Source organism: Alligator sinensis, unplaced genomic scaffold (genome assembly GCF_000455745.1).
Source record: "Alligator sinensis unplaced genomic scaffold, ASM45574v1 scaffold874_1, whole genome shotgun sequence".
Classification (NCBI taxonomy): domain Eukaryota; kingdom Metazoa; phylum Chordata; order Crocodylia; family Alligatoridae; genus Alligator; species Alligator sinensis.
This window is the reverse complement of record NW_005842302.1, coordinates 193,390-216,324: the sequence shown is the minus strand read 5'-3', so window position 1 is coordinate 216,324 and position 22,935 is coordinate 193,390. Positions and strand designations below refer to the sequence as shown.

The 22,935-nt window shown below is 46.2% G+C and overlaps 1 protein-coding gene across 5 annotated transcripts in view; it reads left to right on the top strand.

Moving 5' to 3' along the window:
• NTRK3 (neurotrophic receptor tyrosine kinase 3) overlaps positions 1 to 22,935 on the top strand; it is a 296,675-nt gene that overhangs the window by 207,344 nt on the left and 66,396 nt on the right. Inside the window, exon 13 of one of the 5 annotated variants that reach the window (XM_025209687.1) lies at positions 2,386 to 5,183. The exons of the other annotated variants lie outside the window; for them this stretch is intronic. Within the exon in view, the coding sequence (XP_025065472.1) occupies positions 2,386 to 2,504 (119 nt within the window). The 3' untranslated portion in view covers positions 2,505 to 5,183. Of the gene's footprint in view, positions 1 to 2,385; positions 5,184 to 22,935 lie in introns of those variants that run through there. 5 annotated transcript variants of the gene reach the window in all.

Sequence of the window (22,935 nt, the reverse complement as noted above, 5' to 3'; positions counted from 1 at the left end):
CTTGAGGTCTCCAGCTGGGGCTGCAGAACTTACCACTGATGATGAAGGAATGAGGCCCAAGCTCCTGGACTGCCTGATTTTTCACTTGTCTCTTTGCTGAGGCCCTTGTCCCCTGTGGTTTTTGAGGTCTGCTGCACATGATGGCACTGGAGAAGTGGAATTGTCTTTATTTAGCATGGCTGGGACATGAAAGGAAAATAAAGCAGAGAAGAGAATCCCCCCGAGGCACTTGGCTGTCTTGAGAGGTGACTATAAAATGCAACTGTGCTCTGAAAAAGCAGCTGTGAGAAAATGCCATTCTACGATGCCATGTTTATAATCTCCCAGGGACTCTAATAAAATGGGTGTATACTTTTCCACCCACTCTAAGGATTCTGCCTTGGCTCTGATCATTAAGGTGGGCTCTTCCTCACCAGTAACAAAACCATTCTTCAGCTGGACTGTGATCACCAGGTTTGCTCCTGATGCAGTAGAACCCGATTATTTGTATCTGGCTGATTTGCAGCCTGCTTAGTTTGCAGTGGCTGGCTGAGCTGCGTAGGTGTTGGCTGCAGCTCTTGCTTCAGAGGGCACTGAGTCTGATCAGCTGGAGCTCACGAGCAGTCCTGCACAGATTATATACCTGTTCAATTTGCAAACCCTCATCTTCGCAGGGGGGTTAGCTATATGAAGGGTCAGAAGGGTGAAGCATCCAGGTTCTGCTGTACATAGCCAGAACTGGATCTAACTCAGACTCATAGGGATTTGCTTGTTTCTGAAGGGCCAACAGGAATGAGAGAGAGAGTAAAATATATATTAAAAAATAAAAACATTGCAAAGGAAAACACATTCAGGGAGCCAATCCAGTGAGAAAGAAGCAGCTAGTTTTATGAAGCTGCTTTTCAGAATAGAACAGCACTTTGAAACTAGTAGTAGTAGTAGATAAAAGTAACAACAATAATAGTATTAGTGTTCTTGTTGTTATTTCCTGTCTTAGATTCAGATGTTAATGAATACAAGCCTCCTGTCCTATTTCCTTTCATGCCTGGCCTGAACACTTCAGGGGACACTCTGAGCCTTTCATTCATTCATTTTGTTCTCAGGGAGAGGGTAGCAGCTCTGAACTAGCTTAACCACTGTGATGAGAACTCCCTGCCCAGGAGTTGCACGCTTTGCAAAGAAGTGCTGAAACAGCTCCTGCCCTCTCCCTGTGGCCTTCCGTGCAAAGGTGCCCTGATGATTCCAGCTGTGGGACTGCCTTGTGAGCTCATGAGCAGCAGACGTAATTAGAGCGACCCCAAGGCTACTGTAAGATACATTTTGGTGGCCGGACTGGCACTTTGGTAGTTCCAGGATGAGGAATACATAAAGGTAGCTTCCAAACCAGTTTTCTCCTCCTTCCATACTCTGGAACAGGAACTCTCCAGGTGGATTCCTTCATGGAGGTCCTATACTTCATGCCGTCAGGAGCAGAAAAGGCTTCCTCTCTCTAACCCCATGGCATTAGCCTCAGGGTCTCCCCACAAGCCCAGCAAATCTCTGGGAAATCCCAGAGCTGTTCAGGACTTTTGCCTTAACTCTAGCCCCAGCAGCAGGCCTTCAGGCTTTGACATTGTGGTCCTATTGGAGCTACTGTGGTAGGGACTTCCCTGATTGCGGCAGTCCATGGAGAGGACACCATCCCAGGCAATATTATGCGTGCCTTTTAAGCTCCTTGGGACTGAGGAGGGAAGACACTGGCCCACTCTTGTTTTCTGCTGACTTGACCAGACTTTACCCCTGTCATGGGGAGACTACATCTAGAATACCCTTCCAGGGGTGGGATTGTGCCCACATAGGAAGGAGCTTTCCATCCAGCTGACCCCTTTGGTGCATATACACAGAGGTAGATGGCAGAGTTTGGGGCCGTGAAATGATCTCCCAGGCACGGCAGTCAACATCACTGCTTGAGATCTCTCTGCCTTGACAGAAGAAAGCACTGGAGACCCTATAGCGGGAATGATCCCAGTGTTTCCTGCCACCCGCTGCTGGGGAGAGGGTCTAGATGAGATCTTTTCCGTCTTCTAACACACATCTGTGTAAGAGAAGCCGCATCTACTCATCAAATCGAGGAGTACGCGCACATCCCCCCACCCCACCCTTTCCTTCTCACATTCATGTAGCGCATGTGCCTCCCGAGGAGACTTTCCTTTCATCATGGAAAGAGGTAGCAAGCTAGGCCCGGCATGGAGAGAGCAGTTTGACTTTAATTTAACTGCAGCCATTCTCTGGTTATTCATTTGGTTCTTTTTTTAATAATTACATGTGTGTCAATATCTCTCTCTTTTTTTCTAGTTTTGCTCTTTTTTGTTTTTTCGTTTACTTTATTTTGCTTTTTTCTTTTTTCTGTTTTTTTCCCCCCTTTAGGTTTCAGAGAAATTATGTTGAATCCAATAAGCCTCCCCGGACATTCCAAACCTCTTAATCAAGGCATTTATGTTGAGGATGTCAGTGTTTATTTCAGCAAAGGACGCCATGGCTTTTAAAAACTCCTTAAAGGTCCCTGTTCTGATGTCAAGTTTATAGGCTGTGCCCTCAGAAAGGTGGGAAGCAGTGAGCGTGGTCTGTATGGATCGAGGTCTCCTCCTTGTAGGACTCTGCAGCCCCGCCTGTCCACACGTTAAAGCCAACTGAAACTGTGGTTTTCTGTCACCAGATAGCAGGGTTGTTCTTTTCCTCCAATGGTCGCTGTGTTCGTTCAATGTTCCTGCAAGGCACAACCGCGGCAATGAGAGCAAATAAAGAAAATTAAAACCCAATTTAAAGGAGCCATCCTAATAACACAGTAAATAATAGTACTTTGCTTTAAAAAAAAAACCAACCAAGCCAACCAAACCGACATCTTTAGTCATGTCCTCCCTGCTTGGAGATTTTTCTTGTAAGCTTGTGTCTTCACAACACCCAGTGAATGCTGCCATCACCCTTACTGTGGCAACGCAATGGGAGCTCTCCCAGAGCGAGCTGAGACGGGGAGCCTGGAAGATACAAAAGCAGAGTGAAGACTTTTGGTAAGAACAAAGGCAGACCTGCTCCCAATGTTTGCACAGGAAATCATGTTGGGAGTGAAGATGGGAAGGAGTAGGAAAAAAAAAAGCATCCTTCTTTAACGGAAAGAGAAGGTGGTTATTTTGGAAGTGCACGTGTTCTAGGAGGCGTTCTCTTTGATTGCGTGTTAGAGCAGCTCTTTGGATCTGACTATCTCGTTGTTGTACTTTGGTCTCTCCCTGCTGCTTGACCGATGAGCTTTATCTGAGGAGTTTCCTGGACTTCCCACATGGATGTGCAGGATGGTCAGTGACATTGCCAGGACTAGGGCAGTAAGTGAAGTGGAAAAGCATATCAGACACACGCTGGTCCCACTTAGGGGCCTTTTTTTGCCATTCCCTGAGCCCTTCCCTCTATTCCACTGAGCTAGAGATTTGCCATAACCCCGTCATGCCCACAGAACGATCAGCTCACAGTGGACAAACCGAAGGGGAAGAGAAATAAGCATCCTGTTGCTTCTTCTGTGGCATAAACAGAAATATTGATCCTGTTCTCTGGTCAATATTTGTATTTTCTTCCCTCCTCCTCCTCCTCCTCCCCCATCTTGTCTTACTTCCTCCAAATCCTCTCAGATGGAGAAAAAAAAAAAGGGAAACCCTTGATCGTATCTTCAAGAGAACCCAGCTGCCCTCCCAACAACGCGCCATTGGACTCGCCAGACCATGAATGAAGATGTGCTCTCTGGGGAATGAAGATTTGCTCACACATATAACAGAAAACAGATCAAATGAGGCAGATTTTCAGGGGCAACCTCCCCCCCGATCCTTCCCCAACAGATCCAGGTGTGGCCAGATCTCTTTTGACCGGAGTTGCCAACCGTGAGCTCTCTCACCAGCCAGTCACCTTGCTTGCCTCTTCAATGTACTGAGGCTTTCCTCCCATGTCAGGAATGTTTATAACTCACCGGCCCTGGTAGGGTGCTGCCATTGGAAAGCGAGATGGTCCCCGTCAGCCCAGATCGAGCAGAAGTGGCAGAACGGGCTGTTCTGTTGTCACCCAGAATTTAGGGATATCCCCCCATGCACCTCCTGGAGATGGCAGAAATGGTCTGGTCTCAGACTCACCAGGGGAATGTGCCTGTGGACCTTCCAGTCTCTTCTTTTACTGATTCACACGTGCAAAAATGTGAAGTGCAGTAGAAGAGAATATATATCTCTCTATATATAGATACATATCTATAAGTATATATAGAGATTTATATACATCTATATATATAGATATATATTTTAAAAAGGGTATCAATGATTTCTTTTAAATTAAACCCACGAGTGAGGGGGCAGCCGCATTAGGACTTGGGTGGCCTGGTTCTGTTCGGATCAAATAAGAAACCCTGACCAAAACTTGGACCGAAGGGCAGTAGCCAATGATATTTCCAACCCAAATTGGATCAGGAAATTTGGGAGACGTGTACCAAGAAATGACCCGTGGCTTTCATGATTTCCACCTCAATTTTTGCAGAAACTTCAGAAAAGCATCGAAAGCACAGGGTGCTGTGTTCAAACTGAACTCCCTGCCTTCTGAAATTAGCCCAGCCGATTTGGGGATGTCTTGTTCATCTGAACTGTTCAGCCTCCTCTTCCCTGGCACTGGTCAGGGGACAATGCTCTCCGCTGTCTGCGTTAGTCTTAAGAGACGTGTGAACCTGAGGCCTGAATCAAACCGCCCAGTCAGGGGAGGGCTGAATTCTGCAGCTCAGGCCCATTTCTGCTCAGAAGAGACCACACAGAATAATTTAATGCAGCTCTCCCCACTGTGATTGATGACTTGATTATATAAATACCAACTAAAAGTCTCTGGTTCCTCACTGCTGAAAACGAAAGCCGGTCATGGTCATTTTGCAATCGGTGGCTTTAAATAGCAAGTCTAAGGATTTTTATTTTTATTTTATTTTTTAATTATTGTAAATCATTACCTCATTTTTCTGTCAATGAGAATCCTCCATCCCTGAGCGTTCTTATCTTGCCATAACTGTCATCTTGTGCTATGGAAATGGGGACGGTCCCTTTTCACAGAGATTCTAGGGGTGTTCAATGTCTAGTTTCTTAATAAACACTTTATTTTCTAATGAAACAGCTGCCCCAGGTTTCTTCTTTGAAGACAAAATAAATAAAAGTTCAGAACAACGCATCCCATAGTCTACTTTTAATGACATGCTCCACGTACAGATTGTTTTGGGGGTGGGGCTGGGTGGGCACAGGGAAGGGAATTTACAGTTTCGCTTTGAAAGGTGCTCCATGTTGAGCGTTGGTTCTCGTGCTGGCTTTGGTTATGAGACTTCTCTTCCATTAGAGCTGGGGAGCAGCTGAGCATATGTTTCCATGCCTAGGGTTTCTAGCTCAAATGGCCTTCTACCCCAGGGCACAGGAAGTCAAGGAGCAACATAAGGGCTTGCAAAGACAGGCTCATTCACCCTGGAAGGAGTTCCAGTGGCGGCCCTTCATCAATTTATCTGGAGCCCTGAAGTTTGCATCAGCTCTGCATGCACTTGTTACTCAAGGAGCACTTTTGGAAGTGCCCCTGGCTCTTGCTGCTTCTGTGGAGGGCCTGTAAGAATGTGCATGGTGCCCTCTGAAGTTTGGGGCATGAAAGCAGCTGTTCCTGCAAGAGAAAGCTAGCCTGTGCTGACAACAGCTGTGATGGGAGTATAGAGCAGGGATGGAGGTGACCATGTTGTACTCAAGCTTTTCCTCCTCTTCGTGGAGAGGTTTCTCGGTGGCCCAGCAGTAGAGCTGAGATTCTTGGTGGTTTGAGGCTTGGCACACTGGAGGGACAGGGGTAGCCTCACTAGCAAGGCTGTTAAGAGGAGCCATCATTTGTATAACCCTGTCAGCATCACCGCACTGACCCCGCAGTGTCTGCAGGCGTATGTGTGAAAAGGGAGAGGAACCCCAGAGAGCCCCCATATGGAAAGTGTTTGAAGTGACATCGATAGATGCTTTTAGAGCAGGGTCACTGTAACTCTCCCGAGACAGCTGATGGGAGTTTGATGATTTTGCAATGGCCCCTAATGAGCAAAATAAAGCACCATACTCTGGTATCTCTCTGTCCCCTTAATATCCTGAGCTGATGTTCAGGTTTGTGCATTGCACAGATACTGCAATGAAGTTCCTGCTTTATTTTCCCTTCTAATGAGGAGATCTTTGCACCTGGTGAATGGGGCTGAGGAACAGATGGCAGCAGAGCCTATGAGCACCCAGAGTTTGCTTTAGGCTCTCCCTTACTCAGGGCTTTGGCTCAGTCTATTTAGAGAGGCAGGTGTGTGTTGTCTTGGAGGAAGGGGATGCTCCATGCATAAGATGTGCTTCACAGCCTGTCCCACTTGTTGCTGCAATGGGTGCCATATCCTGGCCTGCTTCTCTTCCCTGGGATGCTGGAAACAATTCAGTCTGTGGGAGCTCCCCCAGACACCCTCCCAGGGCTCACAGATCAATACTGCTTCTGGCAGGGACCTAATAAAAAATTACTGCAGCCTTTCATTGTGGCCTAGTTATAGCCAGATCTTAGTCTGCCTGCCTCACATTTCCAGGACAGCCCATTTCCCTTATCTATAAATGTCCATGCCCTCCGTGTGCTTTGGAGGCTGTGAACTCCAGAGAATCAAAAGTCATTAGGCCTTAGGGTTTGAACTGTACACAGGGAGGGTGGGATTGTGTATCTGCTTCTCATTGTGCTGGTGGCTGGTCTTGAGGTTGTGTGTATCTGATGGCTGGGCCCTAATGCTGGTGTTAGATCTCCATACTCATTGAGACATCAGTGCTGTCTTAGGAGGTCATGTCATAGAGAGTACTATCCAAGCGCCTGTACGAGGGAGCAGCATTTGTTGACTTCTTTCTGTGAGCTAGGATAAGGCTTACGTCACAACCAAAAAAATACTATGCCCTCATTGCGGGTGGGAGGACAAGACTGAACCCTGCTGGGCTGAGAAGCGGCACATTTCATTAACTTACAATTAGCATTTTTCTTTTGGAGATGGATTCCAAAGCATTTTGCTCCCAGTTTCAGTGGGTTCGGTGGGCTCTGCTCTGACTGCAGAGGACAAGTGTCCACATCACCAAGCCCTTCCTGAGTTCTTGAGGTGGGGCCCGGTAGCGTCTCGGGGCTGGAAGACCAGGCCAACACTGGCAGCTTTACAGAGCAGAAGAGGTCAGGGCTGAGGTCTGTTGTTGGCAGAACTGTGTGCAGGGACATCTCAGAGGCCCTTGCCCCTACTCTTGTCCTTCTCCTTCCCCCCCACTCCCCAGAAGATGGACTCAGAAATTCTGGCTTTTGTTTTATTGATTTTGGAAACCATTAGTGTATCCCTGATCAGTGCTTCTTTCTTTAGAAACCAGAAGAATTTCTTAGGGAAGGTGGTTCTGGCCCTAAACATCTGTATCTTTACAGTCTACCCCTTTCTCCATGTAGAGGGCAAGGCAGCTGGCTCAGTTCCCAGCACACTCTCTCTAGAGGTGAGGGTGGCTCCAAGAACTTCACTGAACTGTAGCGGAGCATCCGCTCTTCGCTTCGATTTGTACCCAGCGCGAGTTGCAGATCCCATGGGCTAAGCCCTGGCATTAGCAGAGGATAAAGAGCCCTCGATACAGTAGTAAAGCTTTAAACACAGGCTTGAAGGAGCAGAAGAAAAAGAGCACACGCAAGAAATCAATGCAGGGCGGCTTCATTTTTGTTTAACGTTTGGAACTGCTTTAGCTGTGGCTTATGTAATGAGCCAAGGAGTCCTTGTTACCTTGGTATTTACCAACGCCTTCAGGCACTGATCAATTGGTGCAAAAGTTTAACAAGCTGCAGGAAAATGATTGCAGTCACTTTGAAGGGGAAATAGTTCTTCTGATGGGCGCCTGGTGAGTGACATCACTGGAAGGTTGTTTAAGCTGGCGAGGTGACATTTTCTCCCTTCTGAACATTTGCGCCTTTTGCTTTGTGCTTATTTCTTTGAAATCTCTGCCATGCTCCCTCTTCCTTCCCAAGGCTACATCCATGCTCTCCCTTCTCTCCCTTTGACTGAGATGACCTGTCCCAGGCTCTGTGGCATAGTGCAAAACAATCTCCCGTCACATCTTTCTCTAGGGTGAGCTCATGCTGCTTCTGAAGTACTTGCAGGCCATACCAGTCACTGGGAGCAGTCGCAGAGACTGCATGTTCCCGCCACATTGAGTAATATTGGGCCAAAAAGCGGATTAGCATTTCTTGAGCATAAGGAGAGATCAGTCTTTCTTATGCAGTCTAGGACTTGGACAAAAAGAAAATCAAAGCATTTGGAAGGAGACAGGTGTGGCTGTCACAGCCTTCCCTAAAATGCTAATGCACATGAAACCCAGCAGATAGGAGTGCCAGCAGCTCTGGTTCCTGATGGTCTTCACTGGCCTGACATTACTTCTGTATTTTCTTCCCTTGGTTCCTACTGTTGTAGGAAACAGTAACCAAACTACTACTAACCAAACTACTACAAACTCAGCAGAGGAGCCAGCCTCCTAAAAGAGCAGGCCATGCAGCCAAGTCCTATCTCCTTTTCCCTTCCTCTAGTCACTGACTCTTTGGAGTGAATCCAGTTGCAGAGCTCTTTCTTCCCTCTTGTATTTGTATTGTGAGCCCCCAACACTTGCTGTTTAAAGCTGTGGCTGTGCACAGAGGTGGGCTCCTGATACCATAGTCCCTTTTGTGTGGCTCTGGTACTAACACTAGCAAACCAGGAACAACATCATTCAGCCTTACCTCAGACCGTCCATATTCAAGTTGTACAGGAAATGGCTCCGATCCATCTGTCCCGTAGCTCCACTGGCTTCAGGGGCTATGCCCCTAGGTGGTGTTTTGACCCAAAATGCCACCTTTCCATCACGTGCTCTGAATTTTAGGTTTTCTTCCTTAGTACTTCTCTGGTGCAGGAGTGATTAAATATTTAATGCCAGGAAAGAAACAATTGGCCAGAAGATCAAGATTCAAACAACTCAGTGGTTCAGCCGTGATATTTTTCTACCACTGTCAGACTCTCAAGTTGGTAGGTTCATCAGCTGATTAAATTTTTAGTGTTGAGTTTCATCAAGTTGGATGTGCTACGAAGGGGTTTTCTTTTTTTCTTTCTTTCTTCAGAGGACTTTGAGATGTTGCTTCCATCTGATAGGTAAGTTCCCACTCCTGTTCAATTAATGCAGACCTCTGAAACAACCAGTTAATTGAGTTTTTCCAAAGCAGAGCTTTAGGGTTAAGGTGTGTTTCAGTTCTCAGTTTGACACTGCTGGTAACTAGATGGCAGCGGATTCCTTTGTCAAATAAAGGTGGTGATTCTCTAGGAGTAAAGCAAAATACCACTTCCAAGATGATTGTGTCTGAACTTTGCTATTAATTCTGAACTAGCGGGTGTAACTACTGAATCAAAGGAATTCAGTCAGGGACCTGGTTAAACTCTTTGCTTTTGCATTAATGAGTCATGTGTGACCTGATCCTGATATCTGCAAATGTGCTAGCAAGTTGTAGAGACTTGCCCTGTGATTTATTCCCCCCGGATACCTTTCAGCTGGTTTTGCCTTCTGCTTTTTTCTTTTTTTCCTGAAGCATTTGCTTCAAGTTTTCTGTGGTGCGATTGGTCCCAGGCTTCTGTTTCCGATCACTGGTTGGGTGCGTGAAAGTTGATAACAGGAGAATGATGACTGTGGCAACCGTAAAGGTGCTCTTGAACCTTATTAATACTGCATCAAGATCTGTCCCTACCACAGTATTTCTCAACTGGGGATAGATATTTCACTAGAGGGGGCTGTCACCGTAACATGATAGAGGTTGCTACTGAGATAACCCTCTCTCCCAGTGGCAAAAGGAAAGAGGTTCAGCTTACACTTACTGCCAGAGCCTGTAGCTTAACTGATGCTAGCCTGATTTCCTAGGCTTCCTCCAAACTGATTTGAACAGAAGGAAAGGCCAGGACTCACATCCACTCCCTGAAGGACCCAGGAGGAGAAAGGGAGGAACGTGTGACTGCTGTGGGAAATACCTGCCAGGGAGAGTCGGAGAACCAGACTGGGGGTTTCATTCAGACACAGGAATCTGCCAGGGTGCCTGAAAAAGCTAATCCTGCTTATGTCACCAATGAATATGGGAGGGCCTTCAGTGAGATGGGCATGAGCACAGGGTGTTTGCTGTTTCTTACTACACAGCTAATACAGGGGGGTGCTCCCTTTTTCACTTTAAGCTGGTCTGCCAAGGAATTAGAGTATCATGGCACATCTTTCAGGACTGGCATGGCAGCCTGATATGGCAAGGTACCAAAATCATAGCGTTGCATTGCAACTTATTTATATGCATACAGTGTCTAACCCACTGAGGCCCCAGTACCTCAGTGATAAATGACAGCAGTTACATCATACCAGTGCAATGCCAGGGTTGCAAACAGCATACTGAGTGAGTGAGTTGTGCTGGGCAGACAGTTAACATTGGCGCTTATATTCAGATCTACTCATGCATCTTTGGGTCTAGCACATTAAAAGTCATCGGACATGTTTCACACCAGGAATGCATGTTGGTTTTGCTGTCTTCAGTTTCTAGTGGTAATTTAGGGTCTTTGAAACAGCTTTTGCAGTAACCAAGAACCTTGGTTGGTGCCATTTAATCTGATATCCCACCAAAAGTGTCCCCCTGGTTTTGGGTGGGGGTCAGCTTGTGCCAGAGAGGTTTGCATGTTTAACAGTGTTCAAGCCTCAGTTGCCTGTTCAGCAATGCTAGAATAACTTCAGTTACTCATCCCCGAGAGGCATCACTTCTGACATTCAAGATGATTGAGAAAGCTGCTCTTTTAAAGACATAGGTAAGTGCTGAATTTTTACCTGCCAGGGAGATACTGTATGAAATATATTGTGTTCAAATCAGTCTTGATTTAGTGGGGAAAAAAGTAAGTGTGATGGATCCAATCTCAGCACATAGTGGACATTTCTGTGCATCAGATAGCATTGGTGAGAAATTGTCAGTCTGTGCTCAGGAAAGAGCCTGGGACTGAGTACAGGAAACACAGCAGGTTTGGTGCTGCGTGGGGGCCCATTGCTAGAATAGGGTGAAGCTGCAGATTGGGCACTAACATTGCTGTGCAACAGCCCTGGATTGGAATAGCAGAAAAAGCTACAGGTTAAGATAAAGCTGCATTTGCATGGATGTGTGAGGTGTCCTGAAGTACCAGGCTTGCCTTTGGAGACCCAGAAAGGGCAGAAATACAATGACTGTTAGTAGACCGCACTGCCAGTCCCTTGTTTTTACTGGCAATAAGCAAAAACAAAACCTGCCTGAATGCTTCTTTTCTTTAGTCTGATTCCAGCTGAGTGTGCATTACAAAAGGATTACTGCCTTATGCTGCATGTGTGATTTCCATCCAGCTCGGCATGTTGGTACCATTAGGAGGGAGGCTTTGAGAATGTGAGCTCCCATTTCATTGGTCACTGAAAAGAGCCTGTTCTATTTTCTTTAACAAATTCTGGCTCCCCGTTTAGCAGAAAGCAACCAGGCGAATAAAGAAAAGGTAGTATTGTCCTTTTAAAAAATGCCATAATCTGCAGGGGTAAGAGAGAAACACAAAAAGCAAGGGCTGATTCTGACTCTGAGTTCTAGGCCTTCTGTTCTCAAAAAAAGGACTTCGACATACAAGTCTCAGGCCAGTTGAACTAACAACTGAGAGGTTAACAGGCGGATTGGACCAGATACCCCTAGGTGTTACTGAGTCTGCTGTTCATCCTAATCCTTTTGTCTCCCCTGGAGAGGCAGCAAGCACTTTGCACCTTGTTCTTCACGGTTAACTATTGAAAAATATAGGAGAAGGTGGAAACAGCCAAGGCCCAGCAGTTATCCTCATCCCATGGGTACACCTCTTTTGCATGTACATGTAACACTCGTGGCTGGATTCCAACACAAGATCCATAGTCTTTGCCTCAGAGGAAGTCAGCGAAGTCGCTGCCAATGCATCTTGGATGCAAATTCTGTCCTGTGGCTAGCTTCAGAGCTCACTTTAACCTTGATGATCTCAGAGGGATTTACGGTAATTCAGAGCTGCTCTAGTTCAACCCTCCCCATCACCGTAGTCTGTGAGACATCTAATCCTGTTCCAAACACCCGGTTGGATGGAGTGCCGCTAGGTTGAGTTTCCCAGATAATTTACAGATTGGTGCTGATGACAGGCTTTGGGTGAAGGAAAACATCTCCTGTGAGATGTCTCGGGAGATGAAGGGGACCATGTGTCATAGTCTGGGTTCTGGTGAGCATCCACCTCTTCTAAGCCTCCAGGTGCAGGATCTTCAGTACCTCGCAAGTGGGGGATATGGGGAGGACTGAAATACAGCCCAGCTCTTTCAGATGGGAGGTAGAGCTGTAAAGAAACAGCCAGGGAGGGCTATCATGGGGAGGAATATCTCTGGCAGAATTAAAGCGGGGGGATTCAGCTTTCCTGTTTCTCTGGAGGGCCCCAACATGACGTAACAGAAAGGTCTTTTCTGCCAAATCCAAGCTTGGCAGAGCCTGCATCTGGGAGGGACAGAGTAATGAATGGCTTCTCTGTCCTCTGTTCCTCCCTCCCCACTTCGAATGAAGACCCACTCTCAAGGGCTTGGCACTTTTGCTGAGGCAGGCCTCTCACACTTCAGTGCTCATTTTGAGCTAGAGAAACAAAGGCTGTCCATCTCATCTGGACTGGGAAGTTGTTGGAGATGAGAAGTTATCAATAGTCCCGATTGGAAGAAGAGATGTTTGGGAGGTAGATATTCATTGGACACGGTGCAGGAGGTCTATTGGTGCATGCCTAAAAAGAAGTAAATATTGGTGGGCTGGCTGTGTTTTTGGAAAGGAGAAAGGCTGGAAAAGGGTGTGATCTAGGAGTCTGCAAGAAGTAAAAGAAGTCAGGGCTTCGCAGTTCTCTTTCCAGCTCTCCTGTAAGATAAGTGAGCGCTCTACTGGGAAGTCTCTGTGCCTCGGGTCTTTCTTTGGTAAGCACATGTTGAGTGTAATACTTAGCTCCATCACAGCACCGCTGTTACTCTTCTGTTGGGAGGAGAGGAGAACTGTAGCCTCCATGGATAAAGCTGTGAGATATTTCTGAGGAGCCGTGATTCCTCGCTGATATAGTTTGGGGTGACGGGAGATAGTCTCGGGGTGGATGTGAAGTGGGCAGTGTATTTCCTCCGTCACAGACAGACAAAGCTGGAGTCCTCAGCAATGAACTTTTCCAGCTTTGGGCACATGAAGATGGTTCTGCCTGACGAATGGCCTGAAATGTCAGGGAAGAAATGTGAAAGCCTGAGGGGTCATTTCTCGAGGGACAGCCTGGCCCAGGCAGAGAAGGCAGGAGCAGGAGCCATCGCGTGCCGCCTCGCAGTCCTTGGAATAAAGATTCTGACTTAGTTCCCTGATATTTAAAAAAAAGAGAGCGAGAGAAAGAGAGAGCCCATGAATCATTTATAACCCCAAAGATGAAACCAGGCATCAGAGCTAAGGAAAAGGGCGAGGGTCTGAGGCAGGGAGCGTTCCATTATTTATTGTACTAAATCTTGAACCGGTGGCACCTTTTCTTCACCCTGCTAACCTTTACTTTTGAGTGCCCTCTCTTTCTAAATATAATGTTCTCTGATGTACTGTCCATTTTCAGTATATAATTGTATCAAAAAGCAGGAGCTAATCAGCTGCTTCTCTCGGTCTGCAGTGTGAGCGCTCGCTGTCAGCCCTACAGCACCGGCAGCATTTTCTAATGTGTGTGTGCAGTAGACGGCATTGCTGATGTGCCAGCTTGGGATGGGGTTTTGAGGAGAGCGAAGACCCCTTTGGCCCTATTTTGAACCCTCAGGGCTCTGCCTGGGTAGAAGGGTTATCACTAGAGTTGGCAGAGCAGTAATGCAAAGATGAATTTGACTAACAACATTTTCTTTGGAGAGCTGGATGGCTCATGAGGTTAGCATAACGGGGAGTCTCGGCCCGTGGGGAGAACCGAGAAGCCTTAGTCCCCATCAGACATGTTTGACACCAGGAATGCACATTGGCTTTGCTGTCTTAAGCTCAGTAACAACAGACTAAGGCTTCTCGGTTCTCTCTTCCTATGAGGCCGGGGTCAATTTGGAGAGAAAGACATTTCTGCCTCTTATTGCTGCTGGGTGGCTGATGTGATGTGAAGGTTGTGGGTCATAGCCCAGTTCCTTGTGGAAAGGGGTCAGTACCAAGAAGAATTGACTGTCCATTGTTGGTAAGCAGCAGAAGCCAACAACAGAGTGGAAGCAGTGGAAGGGAAGAAGATTGTCCAAGCTTTTGTACCAGTTGTGAGGGCAAAGACAGGACTTCTGTGTGACCAGCTGTTAATCAGCACCTCTCCCCAGCACCAGGATCCACACTAAGATGGGCTATGTCTTATTGTACCTTTTAAAGGGGGTCGTATATTCTTCCCTTACCTTTTTCTTCCCTCTCGATTATACAGACAAAAGGGCTGGAAAATGGTAGTGGGATTTTCTGCAAAAAGTCTGTTTAAAACAAAGCAACAAGCAGAAGGGATAAAACTCTATTTGCCCTGGAAAAGCTGGGAAGTCTCTGATGACTCGAAAGAAAGCAAAAAAGATGCACCACAAGAGCCACGGATGGGAAAGCTGAAACACTTTGCAGCATATTAGTAATGATAACATTAAGTGATTAACGGGTGAGAAAAATTGCATTTTGGTGAAGTATTCAGCACATCTATGCTTTCAATTAGGCTGTGAGAGTGAAAGAGCCTTGTGATATCTGGGAGCATTTCCTGACAGGCCAAGGAGAACCCAACTCACAAACGTGTTTCTTTTGTGACAAAAACTTTTTATATTAAAGAATAAAAAGGGTCCTAAGACCACATTTAACACCGCCCCCCCCCCAATTTCCCTTAAGTTTTGCAGGTTACCTTTAAAAACTGTTAAGTATCCTATTTGAATTAGAGTCCAAGGGAACAGGCCCAGTTGGGTTTATCCCTGAAAGCGGATCGAAGGAGGCTGAATGCTGAGAATCCAATTCTAAGATTTGAAACTGGACCATCAGAGCTGCCGCTGCACATCATGGGCCCACGTGGAGGCAGCATTTAATTAAACCTCTCTGCAGTCCCTGTCCTATTGTTACTTGGCTTGTGCACAAGGAGAAGCTAAAATAAGGATTATACAGTGGCATTTGGCCTCCTTGTTTATCCATTGCAGATATACTCTCACCTGCTCCCAAGCATGGGAGTGTGGTTTTATGGCCTGAAATCAGGAGTTTGTACCTGCATTTTGGTTTTCTGCCTGGAAAGGACGAGGAGCTCGAAAGAAAGGATGGAGTGAAAATGGCTGCATCCAGACTGGACCTGTGGTCTAGTCAACACGTTAAGCATTTTTGCCCAGCCCTGCCTGCAGTTGCAAGGTGCAACAAGGGCAACAGCAAACTGGCTCAGACCCAGCGAGGCAGAAATGAGTGGGCTGAGGGGATCACAGGAATATGCTGAGATTTAGCATTAAATTCAACAGCAACCTGCCAGACTGCTCTCTGAAGTACTCAAAGGAAACAGCACAGTCTGTGGAGTGAGACATTGTCTCCAATCCAGCAGATTCCCATCTTTTATCTCTTCTGGCTCAGGGGAAAAAAAAGGCTGAAGGGAGAAAAGGCGACAGGGTTTAATCCCTGACCCTAGACCTCAATAAATGTGAGTGACAGCACATCCATAAAACTCTGAAGAGCTGAGAGAGCTTCCTTTATGTGTGGTAGTGAACATGATAGACCCTACTGGATAACACTGATTCAATGGGATAACCATTCTCTTTCCATCTCTTGTGTTGAAACCTGTATCTCAGGTTGCACGGTGTTCAGCAGCTGCTGTTTCCCATTCCAGAGGTGGCTGGATCTCCGTGGTGGGTAAGGTGATCCTTTTCCAAACTAAGTTGAACTGCAAACCCTTGGCAGTATGTTACAAGCTAAGAAGAGCTATGTAATTGCAATTCTGACACGTGCTGTCTGCCTGTCCGCAGCTTTTCTTTAAGAATCTCAAAGTACTTTTGCAGGCAGTAATGCGTTGGCTTTCACGAAGGTGTAGGTGGCAGGTTGGATCCCGGTATCCCCATTTTTTTTTTCAGTTGGGGAAACTGAGGCACAAAAGCCATAACTTATCTAAGGTAAGGTAATTTTCTTGTGGTCACCCATGGAGCTAGCAGCAGAGCAGGGAATAGGGAAACTGTTTTGGCCTCCCGTGGGCCGAGACTTCCCATTATAGAGACTCTTCAGTAGTCTGTAGGGTTTCATGTGAGAGCCCTGGACCCATTTATTTCACCTTTGAGCACTTCGTTTAAAGCTCAGGGGCATCAGTCGTGTACTATCTCTTGCTTATTAAGAGGTTTAACAAGCCCGGCTAATTACAATGTACTCAAGGATTTTCTAGCTTATGAAAACTGTCCCTGGTTGTTTATGTCAATACTTTAATACCGTAACACTCCAATTAAATGTGTGTGTACGAGTGTGCTTACACAGCTTCACGTATAGCTAAGGAGACATGGGGATGCCTTTTGGATCAGCTCTGGGTGACTGTTTCTGTTTTGGCAATGGCTCTGAAGAAAAGTGTATTTGCTCTCAGCCTCCAGAGCCTGCACCCAGCAGAATGGCATACCCTCCGCTGAGCACTGCTCTGGTTTATGAAACCGCGACAAGCCCCGGCACCGAGGTGTTTTGAAATGTTTGCTGTGGTTCAACCACAGTGGCTCAGAGCCTTTCGGGATCTCTTCCTGCTCTCTTGCTGATTACTCAGCTCATTTCTGCCTCAGTGGGTTGTCGTCCTCCCTTCTTTGTCTTGATTAACACGGAGAGATCACAAAGTAGTTTGCAGCGTCCCGGCTGATCCCAAGGTGATTTCTCGAGATGCCTGTACTTGTTTGTAAAGGGCCTTGCGTGGTTTTGAAGCGGCATAAATAATAAATGATAATAATGCCACAAACAGTCGATGGTGGTATCAGTGCTGGAGCTGAGCTGGAGCAGCGGTGAAAGAAAAAGGTAAAAAAAGCATCCTTCAATGCACAAACATTTCAGCCAAAGGAAAGGTATGATTGGGGGGGGATCACCATTTAAAGGAACTTCACTGGTTATGATAAATATACCTGAAATGGAAGAGCATCTAGGATCCAGTGACTGTATTCTCCTTAGAATTGAAGTGCTGAGGAGGGTCTGCAGAAAGGGCAACAACAAAACATGCTGGCCTTTTGCAGAGCCGACTTTAGAGGAATGCAAAATGAGTTAAAGAAAACTGGCCGGGATTCAATGCTGCCTGGGAAATCCACGGTAGGGGAGTAGAAGGTATTTAAGATACAGTTGGGAAGGCTGCTCTCAAAATTCATTCCAGTAAAATCAAAAGAGTTGAAAGGGCTGATATAAACCAGCATGGCTAGCAGCGAGATAAAGAGACCATGAAAGGGCACTGATGAAATAATACAGTGAAACTGGGGAGGACAGAGGACTTGGAGACTTAGCCAAACAAGAGCAAGCCAGAAGGAAGAGAAAATGGAGGGATAGAAAGCGACAGCATAAAAGGCATTGCGCTTTTCAAACAGCAGTAGCCTTTGTTTCCCCCAGATATAGCTGGGGGAAGAAACCCCATGAATATCGATGGGGAAGGAAGTAGACAGACGTGGTCTAGGGGGAGCATGGAGAACTTGTGTCACGGATGAGGAGTTTGGTGAGCTTGTGTCAGAGATGAGGAGAATGGAGATATTTGAGATATGGAGGAAGGAGTACTTTTGCTGCACCTGAGGAATTTACATCAGCCATAAGGAAACAGAGATTATTCAGTAGCTTTTATGAGTTAAAAGAGCCTCCATCTTAAGAGAGGATGGACAGAAAGATCTGCCTAAATTGAGGATCTGTTTCTAACAGCCACTAGAGAAGGTGAATAAATGCACAGAACCAGGTCAGATTATTTACCCATGGGCAGGAAATCACTGAGTCTTTACTTGGCATTTTCAAATGCTTGTCAGCTTTGGGGCGGATTCCTTTGGGTGGGACAGCAGGGATCATAGTGGGGTTAAGAGCCAAATCAAGAGGCTGTAAGACCAATAAATGTAATGTCTCTTTTGGGAAGTTCCTGGGAATCATCTCAAAGAGTGCAGTGGGAGGACACCTGGGGAAGCACAGCTCTGTGGACCTGGCACAGCCTGGACGAGGCACTGGGAGGTCAGGCTTCACTAAGCTGCTGGTGCTCTCGGAGGATCTAACTGCCATGGTAGATAAGGTGCATGCAGTGAATGTAGTAGACTTACATTTTCAGCAAGTATTTGACAAGGGTCCACATCAGAGATTAATGGAGGAGATTAGGAGTCTTGGAGTAGGATTTAAATATGAGGCTGGATAGAAATTTGGCTTAAGAGCAAGAGGCAGAAATGAGCCATTCCAGGAAACTCTTCCAGTTGGAAGGAGGTTGAAAGTGCGGTATCCCAGAGGTCAGTTTAATGGCCTCTGTTGTTTATAATCTATATTAATGATTTTCATGGAGGGTACTGAAAGCAAGGGGCCAGCTCCATCCCCACTGTGACTCCCACTATGTTGATGTTTCAGCAATGCTAAATCTAGATTAAGATCTCAAAGGTCTTACAGTCAAACTAAATAATGGGCTGAATTAGTAAAGAGAAGGCATTGTGGAGAGGGTGTGAGACCTCTCTTGTACCCTATATGGATTACTGTGTGCAGTGCAACCAACGCTGTCCCACAAGATGGAGATTTCTGTCTCAGGAAGGTGTCAACATAGGCATGAACGAAGAGGCCAATATCTGGAGAAAGGGTGAGTGAAGCAATCCTAATACAGTGAGAATCTTTCTTTCTTCTTCTGTACCTCCTGTCAAAATTGAACCCTGACTTACAAACATTTGGTAACGATTTCCCCACCTCCCCCTATTTATGTTTCTCTGGTCTTCCTGCCTCCAACCTGTCCAGGAGTTTTGCCAGAAGCCTGATTTGCATTCAACTTCCAATCCAGTTGCGTAGACACAGGCAATCTGGGTGAAGATCAGCCCACAGACATTGAACTTTTTGGGGTTCACCTGTTACCAGTTTGAAGATCTGTGCTTTGAGGCAAGATTAAGGGAGTTGGTTTCCCTCTGATTGATAAAGAGATATCTAGGTGACATTTAGAATAGGAGTAAAAATCGAGGCCATTGTCCAGGCTTCTGGTGCAGAGAAATTAGGAACAACTGACCTATAACTTTCTGTATGACCATATTCTTCTAATGCCTTGCCTTAAATTTGGACACCGGAAGAAGATAAAGAGAATGCAGGCACTTTGAACAATATTCAAATCAGAGGTCCATCCCTGTATAATGAGGGAGGGCTGCTAATTAGATGGTGGTGGGCTCATTTCCATTGTCTGGGGGTCATGGTTGGCAAGTCACCACCAGCTAATAGGAACTGCTCACATACATTAACGTAGACATTGGCATTGCCAGGTTCAGCAAGACACGGTGAAGTTCTTAATACATACGTTCCCTTTTGTCTCTCTCCTATTCCTGATGCTGGTTCAGCTCGCCACAAAACTTTCCTCTCAAGGATCAGATGTTCCTTGTTTCTGTTAGCAGACTATCCTTAGAACCTGTTTCCTTCAATGGGGCATTTGATTATGTTGCCCTCCACAGACATCTGCATTGGACACTTAACCATCATCCACTCAGCAAACGCCCAGTCCAGTTTGAGCTAGGAAGGATCATTTGTGCCATCTGCAGTTAATCATACCTTACAAGGTTACCATCAATGAAACATATATTAACATATGTACTTCATTCTTGCCCTGGAGTTTAAGAAAAACCAGAAGGACAATTTCCTTGGTGCAAATGATGGCAGTTTGCCACAAGAATAAGTCGTTGCTCTGTTCCTCCCCCCATTCTTGCAATGAAATTAGTAGTGTTTTTCTGAGAAAATACTTCTTGAAGAGCTGGTCCAGAAACCCCCCACCATGAAGTGCTATTGATGGATGACAGACAGACATGGATATTTTTTATTTATCCAGTATTCTGAAGTGCCTTGATGATATTCGGTATTTATCCAGCGTTCTGCCTGTGTCTTGGCCGACACAGAGCGAGGCAGGCCCTCACTTGCAATCAGGACTAAGACAGGACACAAATACATAAATAAAACAAATACATGGGTAGAATAGGAGAATGACGGCCAGGGTCCCAACACGATTGTGCAAGTCATTAAGTAGTTCTGCATGGCTAGTGATAAATAGACATATGCATCAATATGTCTGAAGCCTTTGCTGAACAGAACTTGTTATAGTTCTCCTGACGCTAATCCACGTGGTGCATTTCTGTCAAGCAGAGGATGGTGATTTTGGTGCATGATGACTTGACAAGTTTTGCTGAGTTTACCTGTGAAAAGAGCAAGGTTTCAGCCTGGTCCAGTTTGTGAACCTACTCAGAGTAGGAGGAAGTTTCAGGTGCTCGGATGCCCAAACTTGACCTGGAAGAGTTACCAGTTCCCTGCCTCTTTTCATATTTGGCTTCCCTGACCCAAGTTTCATTCTCGCAACAGCTTATTATGCAACTACCTTCTCCATCTTACACCTGTGAGGAGAAGGTGCTTCCTCTGAGAGGACACTTCTGTGTCTATAGGATGAGCAAAGGGTCAGTTCATCCACCTTTTTCAGTCTTGATGGCTCATGGATATAGATTCATAGATTCATAGATGTTAGGGTCGGAAGGGACCTCAATAGATCATCGAGTCTGATGTGGAAGGAGAAGTGGCCACACACTATTCCAAGCCAGAGTGGCTAGATGAGGACCAGCTGCTAGTCCCATCAGGACAGCATAATCCTTCATACCATTCTCCCCCTTTCCAGTCCTCCCTGTATAATTTGCAGCCTAATAACTATCACTGAAATAACCAAACCACGGTAATTTTAGACCATCGCACTGCAGATGCAAGAGGAGATTTCTCACATTACTCCTCCTTTGGGGGTTTTCTTCAGTGAGAGAGGTTGGTTGAAAGATGAAGAGGACTGGAGTTTATGGATGATGCGTAGAGGGGGAAAAGCCAAGGAAACCTCAGACAGAGACAGTGGAGGAGAAGCGCCCATTTGGAACATGAGAAAAACATGAGTACGAGAGATCAGCTCATCAAGGCAGAGAAAAGAGCTCATCTCCTGAGTCAATAGTGTAAGAAAAGGGGAAGAGAGGGAGAGAGATGGAAATTGTGCAAATTAGAGAGAAATATTCTAACAAAATCATAATGGGAGCCTGAGATCTGTCTTTCAGCACCTCCTGGTTTCAGCACTCCATATGGCTCTGCTTCTGGAACTTGCTTGTTCCATGAGCTTGGCTGGATTAGCTATTCCTTTAATAATAGCCAGAGCAAGCCCTCTGCAGGAGATTGGGCAGGCCTGGAGAAAAGGGGGGAACAGGTAACCAGCAGCCAGGAGTAGAAAATGTAGGAAAACCTGGCAACTTTAGTGAGCCTGGCAAGAATCAGATGCATCTCCCGAGCACCTGGAAGGTTGGCCGGGAAGCATGGAACAGCAGGCTGTCTCACCCCCGTGTTGCTACATCCTGCTTCAAGCCAGGACAAAAAAGTCTGCAACCAAAAAAAAATATTATTAAAGTATTGTGGCATTTTGCCATCCGAGAAGAACCAGGAAGAGTTTGACTTTCAGGATCTTCAGGATTATTGGAGTATTGACCAGTCTTTGGAAACGGTTCTTATTCTCTTGTGAGCAAATCCTATTCCAACTTATATCTGTGGGATGAACAAAGCTGCCTTGCAGCCACCCCACAGGCCATTTGTTGGTTAGAATCGTAACTCTTCCTCCTGGCTCTCCCCACCTGGTTTTCTACCATGTACCTGAATGCTCCAACATGTCCTCTGCCTCATGGATATCCTGTGATCTGCCATAGGTTTCTCTGAGAAACTGTGGTAGTGCTACATGATGAGTTGTCTTGTGCTTTGCAATGGTGACAAACCGAGACTGGGATCCCAGTGGTGGCAAAAGCACTCTAGATCTGTGTAGACCCTCAGGCAATGAACTCATAGATTAAAGCAGCCAAATTACAACAATAATAATGATGATTATTATTACTATTATAAACTATGCCTTTCATTTGAACGGGGAAGCTAGAAAAATATGGCCTCAGTGTAACCGATGTGCCAATGTCTGCCTGAGACTACAGGCAGCCAAGGGTCATAGCTCTGAGAGAGAGGAAGAAGTAGCCCGTGCATCTCAGTAGCAGGGTTAACGGCAAGATCCACTGCTCTGAGAGTGGGGTGGGGCTGCCAACGCTATCCTATCAGTGAACAACTTAAGTGGCAGAAGAGTGCAGTGGATCCATCTCACCCACTCAAGGAGATATGCCGTAGTGGCAGGGGTAAGTACTTTGAAGGCCCCATCTGTCCTTCCCACCCTTGGCATCTTGCAGTGGCGATATTCCATGTTTCAGCCCTTTTGGGGATTGATAGTGGGTTCTGTGTCACAGGGCTGGGACCCTGGCATGAGGTGGCTTCTTGATGCAGGGACAAAAGAGTTGTCTTTTGCTGCTCCTGGTCCCCATATTGTTGCTCCTAACTTGGGCTGGACACGAAAGATCACATGCAGTAAGGAGCTCAGGGGGTGCCCAGTAGGGACATGATTGTCTCATGTCCCCCCACATAGCCTCTCTCCAGTGAAGAGACATGATGGGAGCATCTGTAGAAACACAAAGTCATCTGATGGTAAGAGAGAGGTCTCAAGCCATGTTATCCATAGTCTGTCTTTTCTCCTGAAGAGACCAAACATCATGAACTCTGCTGTGGCCTAAGACCACTTCAGTGTTGCATAGAAAAGACCAATGGGAGTTTGCCTATCATGGTGCCTGTGACAATCTCCATCCCCTTACAGACAAAAAGGAACATTTTTCCTGGTAAATTTATTGGGGCATTCCT